Genomic DNA, 11,530 nt, shown 5'->3' on the forward strand with positions numbered 1-11,530 from the left:
GTTTTTCCTTACAATATATAGATATTTTTGTTTGTTTGTTTGTTTTTTACAGAAAAGGGGGTTACATTTTGTGCAATTGGACTAGAAGAAACAATTAATAATTACGTTAATTTCATGACAGAAACATAATGGCGCCTGTTGAATCATACTGTCTGTTTATACAAACTACAAATTCCTTTCACTTTTGAAATAAATATATTTACAGCATATATTATCATAAGCATATTCAGAGTATGACCTGTGGTTATTTAGTTGTAGCTTGCTGCTCTTGCCTTGAATGTTTAGGGGTACCCCCATATGTTTAGGGGTACCCCCATACTGTAAATTACTGTATTATCTCCAATGAGGATTGTGAGAGTAACCTGCTGGGTATATAAGACTAACCAATGAGCCTAAAATGACCATAACCCCGTATGGGGGTTTTGAGGCAACATTACATTTGTTTGTGTGATGATGTTGTTCAGAAAAAGAAGAACTGAATGATAAAAACATACAAAATTCAACAAGAAAAAAAAAACAATGCAAAATATAACATTTTCAATAACATTTCAATAATATTTTCAAAAAAGAAATGAGTTCTTCCTATTTATCCATAGTCCACAAGCGTAATGAGAGTGTAGTCACATTCACCTCTCAGCTCAGCAGACAGACAGACAGACTGACTGACACATCCATTGTGAGGGGGTTGTTGATTAGCTAAGATGGAAGGCTAAGGCTCAAGCTTAGCTGTCCTGTCATTATCCACAGGTCCACAGATCCTCAATCCCCGACTGAAGATTCCCACAGTTCTTCTTTATCTCTTATGTCATCGTATAAAATGTATGCTTATCATGTATAGAATGTCTCCTCATCGTATAGAATATCTGCTTTTCATATAAAATGACTCCTCATTGAATAGAATGTCTGCTCATCATATAGAACGTCTCCTCATCATATAGAATGTCTCCATATCATATAGAACGTCTCCTCATCATATAGAATATCTCCTTTTCATATAAAATGTCTCCTCATTGAATAGAATGTCTGCTCATCATATAGAACGTCTCCTCATCATATAGAATGTCTCCATATCATATAGAACGTCTCCTCATCATATAGAATATCTGCTTTTCATATAAAATGTCTCCTCATTGAATAGAATGTCTGCTCATCATATAGAACGTCTCCTCATCATATAGAATGTCTCCATATTATATAGAACGTCTCCTCATCATATAGAATGTCTCCTCATCATATAGAACGTCTCCTCATCATATAGAATATCTCCATATCATATAGAACGTCTCCTCATCATATAGAATGTCTCCATATCATATATAATGTCTCCTCATCATATAGAATGTCTCCATAGCATGTATAGAATGTCTCCATATCATATATAGAATGTCTCCTCATCATATAGAATGTCTCCATATCATATATAGAATGTCTCCATATCATATATAGAATGTCTCCTCATCATATAGAATGTCTCCTTGTCATATAGAAATACTCCTTGTCGTATAGAATGTCTCCTCATCATATAGAATGTCTGCTCGTCATATAGAATGTCTGCTCGTCATATAGAATGTCTCCTCATTATATAGAATGTCTGCTCTTCATATAGAATGCCTCCTTGTCATATGGAATGTCTCCTCATTATATAGAATGTCTGCTCTTCATATAGAATGTATCCTTGTCATATATAATATCTGCCCGTCAAAGAGAATATATCCTTGTCATATGGAATGTCTGCTCTTCATATGGAATGTCTCTTCATCCTATAGAATGTCAGCTCATCATATAGAATATCTCCTTGTCATTTAGAATGTCTCCTCATCGTATAAAATGTCTGCTTGCCATATAGAATGTCTCCTTGTCATTTAGAATGTCTCCTCATCATATATAATATCTCCTTGTCATATAGAATGTCTCATTGTCATATAGAATGTCTCATTGTCATATAGAATGTCTCATTGTCATATAGAATGTCTCATTGTCATATGGAATGTCTCCTTGTCATTTAGAATGTCTCCTCATCATATAGACTGTCTCCTTGTCATATAGAATGTCTCATTGTCATATAGAATGTCTCATTGTCATATAGAATATATCCTTGTCATATAGAATATCTCCTTGTCATATAGAATGTCTCATTGTCATATAGAATGTCTCATTGTCATATAGAATGTCTCATTGTCATATAGAATGTCTCCTTGTCATTTAGAATGTCTCCTCATCATATAGACTGTCTCCTTGTCATATAGAATGTCTCATTGTCATATAGAATGTCTCATTGTCATATAGAATGTCTCATTGTCATATAGAATGTCTCATTGTCATATAGAATGTCTCCTTGTCATTTAGAATGTCTCCTCGTCATATAGACTGTCTCCTTGTCATATAGACTGTCTCATTGTCATATAGAATGTCTCATTGACACATGGAATGTCTCCTCAACATATAAAATATCTCCTTGTCATATAGAATAGCTCCTTGTCATATAGAATATCCCCTTGTCATATAGAATGTGTCTGTCAAAAACAATTTCTCCTTGTCATATAAAATGTTTCATTGTCACATGGAATGTCTCCTCATCATTTAGAAGCTCTCCTTGTCATATAGAATGTCCCCTTGTCATATGGAATGTGTCATTGTCACATGGAATGTCTCCTCATCATATAGAATGTCTTCTCATCATATAGAATGCCTGCTCCTCATATAAAATGTTTCTATAAAATCATTCTGCTGGCGTGTAACAACTCTGATAAGTACATACACACACACATGCACAATCATACTGGGTCGTAATATAAATCATGTAGAAAATCACATTTTCTTGTTGGATCCTCATCCTGCATCTGTTGCAGTTGGTCAGTCAGTCCCTTCCTCTCGCCTGTAGCTATAATCTTGGCTGCATTCTGATTGTCCACCTTTTTCCAAAGTATGCACTTTCCCACTCATTGTTATGGTGTTAAAATCACTGAACTGGTGTAACCATTGTCTGGAGGGAGTTGTTAGATCCACCACTGTTAGATCCGTGATGGAGAGTATGCATGTGCACACTTCTAGAGAAGTGTGGAGAATCGGGACGCAGCCGGTTGCTGTGGTGCTGATGACTGGCTCCCTCTATACGTTAGTCTCCAGGCCATTCATGTCGATGGAGCAGTGGTCCTTATCCTTGTGCTCCCTCTTGTGTTGGGGAGCGTGGGGGTTCCTCTTCCTCTGCTCCGGCCGTAACCCCTCCTCCAGCTGCATCAGACGAGCCACGTCCGGGCCCTCTGGTCCGCAGGGAGGGTGCTGGTACCCACCGTTCTTCTGGTACGTCATCATCTGCTGGATGCTGATCATGGGCTTGGTCTCACAGATCAGAGGCACCTGCAGGAGGGTACAAGAAGGAACTAATACCTTAATTTGTTGCCAGAGCAATGTATTCCCCATGAAAACCAAATCGATGGCCTGATTATTGGATCAAAATAAATGTTTCAGTATCCATAGAAATGATCAGAGGACACGTCGGCGAATAAGAAACTACAAATGAAAAGGCCGGCATTCACACGTGAAGTTAAGTTGCAATTGAAGCTTTGTTTTAATGTTCTTCAAACTCATAACATTTAATAATAGACCACACACAAATGTAGAAGAAAACAATCTGGGAATTTGTGCCGAAACAAATAATTCCCTATGTTATTAAACGAATAGACGGCCCACGATCTCACTACAGGATCAGAGGTTTTGTATTGCCTACAGAGAAATGAGGAAAATAATCAGGATTAAGTTGAGTGAGATAAATATAATTGAGAAGCTCATAAATATTAGAGTTAGAGGGTCAAAACATAATGAACTCTGTGTGATTGTCTTTGAATATAATGGGAACGATAAACTTTTGGGTGTCTTTAGCAGAAAGAGTAAACGATAGGACTTTTAGTCAGAATTGTAATGTCTGTATTCAACAGAGATTGGGTGATCGGAGGCAAATAAATGTTTGGGTCTCTTCTCGACCTCTGTAGCCGTGTTCTACTGTGGTATGTACTACAGTGTAACATTCTCCAAGGTTCTGACCACTCACCTCTTCCTCTTCCAGCAGACAGTCAGTTCAAACTTCCGTGAATGGAAAGTTGAGAGTGTCTGGCAGGCATTGTGATGCCAGGTTAGGGTATTTCTCACCTGCTCTCCTTCCTTGACGAAGTCTTTTCTACAGATGTGAGCCATGATCCCCGTGGCCAGGGCATCTCCCATCACGTTGACCATGGTCCTGAAACGGTCCCTGGAACACAAAATGGAGGTTCAGCTGCCTTGATGGTGTTGGGTGGCTCTATGGGGAACTGGCACTGGAGCTGCAGTCCACACTAGTAGTCTTGTGAGACACAACACTATACAATTACAGTAGCAGGGTTTCTGTGGCATATTGACATCACTTTGTAATATATTTGAAGATCACCTTGTTGTCATAATGTCTCAGTAAAACATTAATACAATTTTACCCTGTAAAATACAACATCCTTTGTTTTGAAAATCAACACCTGAACCTTTATTGCTATATGTAAAAGCATTGATAAAACTAAACCACGGAGAAGACAAACTATACTTACAACGCCCAATCTACAGCAATGATGAGAGTGATGTCATCAGTGGGCAGGCCCACCGAGGTTAACACGATCACCATGGTGACCAATCCGGCCTGCGGGATTCCAGCTGCACCAATACTGGCAGCCGTAGCTGTGATACTGGAAACGAAATAGGAAATGCTATTAGTGACCCTGACTGGATTATTAGATCTGTACTGTGTCCAGCACCTGCAAATGATGCCTCAGTACAACCCTCTTAGTTGATTCTATTGTAGGCTATTGATCATGGTAGCATCCCAAACAGCACCCTATTCCCTATTTAGTGCACTACTGGGCTCTGGTCAAAAGTAGCAAACTGCATATGGAATAGGGTGCCATTTGGGACACAACCCATGAGGGACAGAAAAAGAGGAAGAGATAGTGAAGAAAGACAGAAAGAGAGAGTGAAGAAAGACAGGAAGAGAGAGTGAAGAAAGACAGAAAGAGAGAGTGAAGAAAGACAGAAAGAGAGAGTAAAGACAGGCAGGAAGAGAGAGTGAAGAAAGACAGGAAGAGAGAGTGAAGAAAGACAGGAAGAGAGAGTGAAGAAAGACAGGAAGAGAGAGTGAAGAAAGACAGGAAGAGAGAGTGAAGAAAGACAGAAGAGAGAGTGAAGACAGGCAGGAAGAGAGAGTGAAGAGACAGGAAGAGAAAGTGAAGACAGACAGGAAGAGAGAGTGAAGAGAGAGTGAAGACAGACAGGAAGAGAGAGTGAAGAAAGACAGGAATAGAGAGTGAAGAAAGACAGGAAGAGAGAGTGAAGACAGACAGGAAGAGAGAGTGAAGAGAGAGTGAAGACAGACAGGAAGAGAGAGTGAAGAAAGACAGGAAGAGAGAGTGAAGAAAGACAGAAAGAGAGAGTGAAGACAGACAGAAAGAGAGAGTGAAGACAGACAGAAAGAGAGAGTGAAGACAGACAGAAAGAGAGAGTGAAGACAGACAGGAAGAGAGAGTGAAGACAGACAGAAAGAGAGAGTGAAGACAGACAGAAAGAGAGTGAAGAAAGACAGGAAGAGAGAGTGAAGACAGACAGGAAGAGAGAGTGAAGACAGACAGAAAGAGAGAGTGGAGGAAGACAGGAGGAGAGAGTGGCGAGAGAGTGAAGAGAGAGTGAAGAAAGACAGGAGGAGAGAGTGAAGAAAGACAGGAAGAGAGAGTGAAGAAAAACAGGAAGAGAAAGTGAAGGAAGACAGTGAGGCTCTGAAATCATTGGTTCCTTGGTGTGTGATGTAATGATCGAATTTGACCAATAACCCTTGACCTGTGATTCTGACATACAGTACACAGCATATACTGCACCGTGCGTTCCCCCACAAGGACACAGTACGTCCCCCCACAAGGACACTGTACATCCCCCACAAGGACACTGTATGTCCCCCACACAAGGACACAGTACGTCCCCACACACAAGGACACAGTACGTCCCCCCACAAGGACACAGTATGTCCCCCCCACAAGGACACCGTATGTCCCCTCACAAGGACACAGTACCTCCCCCCACAAGGACACAGTTCCTCCCCCCACAAGGACACAGTACCTCCCCCCACAAGGACACAGTTCCTCCCCCCACAAGGACATAGTTCCTCCCCCCGCAAGGACACAGTTCCTCCCCCCACAAGGACACAGTACCGCCCCCCACACGGACACAATATGTCCCCCCACAAGGACACCGTACTTCCCCCCACAAGGACACTGTACCTCCCCCCACAAGGACACAGTATGTCCCCCCACAAGGACACAGTACCTCCCCCCACAAAGACACAGTACTTCCCCCCACAAAGACACAGTACCTCCTCCCACAAGGACACCGTACTTCCCCCCACAAAGACACAGTATGTCCCCCCACAAGGACACAGTACCTCCCCCCACAAAGACACAGTATGTCCCCCCACAAGGACACCGTACTTCCCCCCACAAAGACACAGTATGCCCCCCCACAAGGACACAGTATGTCCTCCCACAAGGACATCGTACTCCCCCCCCACACGGACACAGTATGTCCCCCCACACGGACACAGTATGTCCTCCCACAAGGACACCGTACTCCCCCCCACAAAGACACAGTATGTCCCCTCACAAGGACACCGTACGTCCCCCCACAAGGACACAGAGATACACAGGCTGTTTGACATTTGACATGACATGGGCTGTTACGGTGACCATATTACCGTCACACTGGTGGTCATGAGTCATGACCGCAGTCAAATTCATGCATAATCGAATGGCACCCTGTTCCCTAAAGAGTGCACTACTTTACACCAGAAAGCACTACTTTTGACCAGAATGCAATGTTCAGAATGTTCACTCTAAAGGGAACAGAATGCCATTTGGAACACACTCTCTGACACTGTATCTAGGGAGGGGACGTCACAGATGGACTATCGTTCCAAACAGCCAAACGTCACGGGAATAGAGCAGGACGCTACAGAAGAATATTAAAAGCCCTCCTGATAATTCTGTCGTGACAAGAGAGCTGAGTTATACAGGTCATGTGGGTGTTACTGCCAGGAGATTACTGCCTGCCTGGCCAAAGTCGGCTCGTGTCCCAAACGGTACCCTATTCTCCATAAAGTGCACTACTTTTGACCAAAGCCCTATGGGCCCTGTTCAAAAGTAGGGCACTCTATAGGGAATAGGGTGCCGTTTGGAAAGCAGGAGTCTGTGACGAGTAGAGGAGGATAGGACTGCTTAGTGTTATTACAGTTTAACATGTCATTAAATCAGGGGAGAGCAAGGCCATTTTACACCATAGGTCTACAGGGGGAGGAGCGTGTGTGTGTGTGTGTGTGTGTGTGTGTGTGTGTGTGTGTGTGTGTGTGTGTGTGTGTGTGTGTGTGTGTGTGTGTGTGTGTGTGTGTGTGTGTGTGTGTGTGTGTGTGTGTGTGTGTGTGTGTGTGTGTGTGTGTGTGTGTGTCTGACGGTCTCTGCTATGTAATAGCCACTGATTTAAGGATTTAGTTTACAGGGGTAGATCACTGTGAGGTAAGCCGTAATACAGTCACATGTCACATTTACGTTTATCTACGTGCTTGATTCAGTATAATCTCATAATATTCATTAATTCATCCTCAAAACTGTAACACTAGATTAATTTCTGTGCTTCACAAACCGCAAAGCTACAGATGTGTTGTACCCTTGCGCTATTTTGTTCAAAATAACTCCACAGGGAATATACATAAACGGATGATTTAACAATCAATAATCAATATGATAATCAATGTGTTTCAATGCAGGAAGTTCCATTTCAGTAATTAGAGCTTTCACTACAACCACTTCCAGGTTTCTGACCAGGAAGTCCCCCACTGGGCACAGACGTCAGTTCAAAGTCTAGTTTTGATTTACAGTTGGTTGAGTTGTCAACTGACATGAATTCAACGGGAAATCAACAGCAAATGTCACCATGTCATTGGATTTAGGTTAAAAGTCGATGGGGAAAAAAATGAAATACCCTTATGGTGATGACTCCAATCCAATCGGATTTCCACATTGATTCAACACACAGAGGGGCATAAAACCTTTGACTCAGCCAGTTGTTTCCCAGTGGGCAGGCTGTTTGTTGATGCCACGTGTTCTGATTAGGACTTCTTTCTACAGTGTTCAATAAGTCTGTTTGTAATTGTGGTGCCCCGTGCATATCCCTTTTCATACTAACGCTGGGCTTCAAATCCAGTCGCGCTTGTAGCTAAAGCAGCTTTTTAAAGGCAATGTTACCGCGTCAGTGGAGAGCGAATTCAAGTTAATGCTGCAGATGTCGGCTTTACTGTCAGGCTACATGCCTGTATTATAAAGGCTATGTAGGCTACATACCTGTATTATAAAGGCTATGTAGGCTACATGCCTGTATTATAAAGGCTATGTAGGCTACATACCTGTATTATAAAGGCTATGTAGGCTACATGCCTGTATTATAAAGGCTATGTAGGCTATATACCTGTATTATAAAGGCTATGTAGGCTACATACCTGTATTATAAAGGCTATGTAGGCTACATACCTGTACTAAAAAGGCTATGTAGGCTACATGCCTGTATTATAAAGGCTATGTAGGCTACATACCTGTGTTATAAAGGTTATGTAGGCAACATACCTGTATTATAAAGGCTATGTAGGCTATATACCTGTATTATGAAGCCTGTGTAGGCTACATACCTGTATTATAAAGGCTATGTAGGCTACATACCTGTACTAAAAAGGCTATGTAGGCTACATACCTGTATTATAAAGGCTAGGTAGGCTACATACCTGTATTATAAAGGCTATGTAGGCTACACACCTATATTATAAAGGCTATGTAGGCTATATACCTGTACTATAAAGGCTATGTAGGCTACATACCTGTACTAAAAAGGCTATGTAGGCTACATACCTGTACTAAAAAGGCTATATAAGCTACATAGCTTTAATATAAAGGCTAAATAGGCGTTATACCTGATGGTTATGATCTGGCCGAAGTCTAGCTCGTAGTTGTTGACCTGGGCGATGAAGATGGCTGCCACGGCCTCGTAGAGCGCTGTCCCGTCCATGTTGATGGTGGCGCCCACAGGGAGCACGAAGCGGATGATGCGTCGGTCGATGTGGTTGTTCTCCAGGAGGCACTTGAAAGTGATGGGCAGCGTGGCCGAGCTGGGGAGTAAATGATTAGATTAAACACTCAACTCTATTATCTCAGTAAGTAGTAAACTTCAGAGCTGGGTAAGGGTACAAACAGAGGACCACCTTGTGACGCAGATCACGTGAAAAGAAAAACTGTTCATCAATTTCTATCCATGACTTTCCTTGAAGTTATAATTTCACACCTCAAAAGATGACATTTCCACCACAGGGAGTCTTTTTGTTTACTGACAGACTCAGGCAAGAAGAAGAACAAGAACAAAAGTTTATAAAAAAATCTTACAGCAAGGCGTTTGTCTAGTTGAAACTCAGTCTCCAAATTTGAATGAAATTTAGTCTGTAACACTTTGAAGGTAATGTAAACACTGTTTTGACTGAGGATAGTAATGAGGATATCAATGCCTTCCCTTGAAGCTAAAATCCTTAGTTGCTACATCCATTTTCTGACTTTTAAATGAGTGATATATAATCATTGATTCTTGAAGAATATAATATAGAAATGCCTAATGAGCTTAGTTCAACTGTCGTAGCCCATCAGAACCCAAAATACAAGCTTGTTTAGCTCCAATGTTTGTACGTAAATGTAAACAAGCACTGTATAGCCTCAAAACATGGTGAAAACTATAATGTTGATGTCATGGATGGTCAGTCCTTGCATCCATTGTGCTGTCTGAGTTTGAGAGTGGTTATATTTCTCCAGCCCGTTGCTCAGCTTTTTATCGGTAACAGGGGCGGGGAGGTGCTTTGTTATATTTTAAATTAAGGATTCAAGCTTTAATGAGTAATAATGGCAAGAGAGATGCAGTCAGTCGGAGGGCTAGTGATTCAAGATCATATTTTTTTCATTTGAATTCAACCAAATTCAACTCTTATTTATTATTTCAATGACAACGATTCATACAACAACAGAGAGATTCATTGAAAGATACATCATTGTCATTATATTCACACCACTCCTGCTGTCAACGTTTCATTATGGCTAGTCGAGGAACTAAAAGACACAGAAACAGCACTTCTGTGGGAGGCTCTGTAAACCACTTTGTGACAACTGCTGATGTAAAAACGGCTTTATAAAATATATTTCACTGATTAAGGACATCCTGACTGTAGATACTCGATCATTCTCAATTGTGTCCTAATACGCGAGACAGAAACCCAAGTCTACTCTGACACAGTCCCCTCTGGTGAAACTAAATCTGTCTGTGCAACCGCCGGGGAGCTGAGGAGCAGAGACTAATGAAGAGGTAATATCACTCCATTACTCCATGGACTCCCGAGTGGCGCAGCAGTCTAAGGCACTGCATCTCAGTGCTAGAGGCGTCACTACAGTCCCTGGTTCTGAATCCAGGCTGTATCACTTCTGGCCGTGATTGGGAGTCCCATAGGGTGGTACACAATTGGCCCAGCGTCGCCGGGGGTAGGTTGTCATTGTTAACAAGAATTTGTTCTTAACTGACTTGACTAGTTAAATAAAGGTTAAATACTATATATATATATATATATATATATATATATATATACCTGTATATATATATATATACATATATATATACATATACTATATATATATATATATATATATATATATATATACCTGTATATATATATATATACATATATATATATATATATACACACTATCAGAGCTGAGGAACTGAGGAGCAGAGACTAATGAAGAGGCAATATCACTTCATATGAGCCATTACACACTATCAGAGGGAGACATTGGGGATATGTCCCAATATGTTTACCATCGACTAGAGATGGAAGAGGAGGGAGAGGTGGAAGAAGAAGGAGAGGTGGAATAGGAAGGAGAGGTGGAAGAGGAAGGAGAGGAGGAAGGAGAGGTGGAAGAGGAGGGAGAGGTGGAAGAAGAAGGAGAGGTGGAAGAAGAAGGAGAGGTGGAAGAAGAAGGAGAGGTGGAAGAGGAAGGAGAGGTGGAAGAAGAAGGAGAGGTGGAAGAAGAAGGAGAGGTGGAAGAGGAGGGAGAGGTGGAAGAGGAAGGAGAGGAGGAAGGAGAGGTGGAAGAGGAGGGAGAGGTGGAAGAAGAAGGAGAGGTGGAAGAAGAAGGAGAGGTGGAAGAAGAAGGAGAGGAGGAGGGAGAGGTGGAAGAGGAGGGAGAGGTGGAAGAGGAAGGAGAGGTGGAAGAGGAGGGAGAGGTGGAAGAGGAGGGAGAGGTGGAAGAAGAAGGAGAGGTGGAAGAGGAAGGAGAGGAGGAAGGAGAGGTGGAAGAGGAGGGAGAGGTGGAAGAGGAGGGAGAGGTGGAAGAAGAAGGAGAGGTGGAAGAAGAAGGAGAGGTGGAAGAGGAAGGAGAGGTGGAAGAGGAAGGAGAGG

The 11,530-nt window shown here is 42.0% G+C and overlaps 1 protein-coding gene across 1 annotated transcript in view; it reads right to left on the bottom strand.

Annotated features, from left to right (window-relative positions):
• Window positions 1-11,530, bottom strand: part of slc1a7a (solute carrier family 1 member 7a) — a 72,502-nt gene continuing 60,972 nt past the window's right edge. The window contains exons 8-11 of the mRNA XM_036986515.1: window positions 9,014-9,208; window positions 4,572-4,706; window positions 4,147-4,246; window positions 1-3,357 (exon numbers count right to left, since the gene is read on the bottom strand). Coding sequence (XP_036842410.1) covers window positions 3,109-3,357; window positions 4,147-4,246; window positions 4,572-4,706; window positions 9,014-9,208 — 679 coding nt within the window. The 3' untranslated portion in view covers window positions 1-3,108. The remainder of the gene's footprint in view (window positions 3,358-4,146; window positions 4,247-4,571; window positions 4,707-9,013; window positions 9,209-11,530) is intronic.

The sequence above is a fragment of the Oncorhynchus mykiss genome, chromosome 8, assembly GCF_013265735.2.
Source record: "Oncorhynchus mykiss isolate Arlee chromosome 8, USDA_OmykA_1.1, whole genome shotgun sequence".
NCBI classification, from domain to species: Eukaryota; Metazoa; Chordata; class Actinopteri; order Salmoniformes; family Salmonidae; genus Oncorhynchus; species Oncorhynchus mykiss.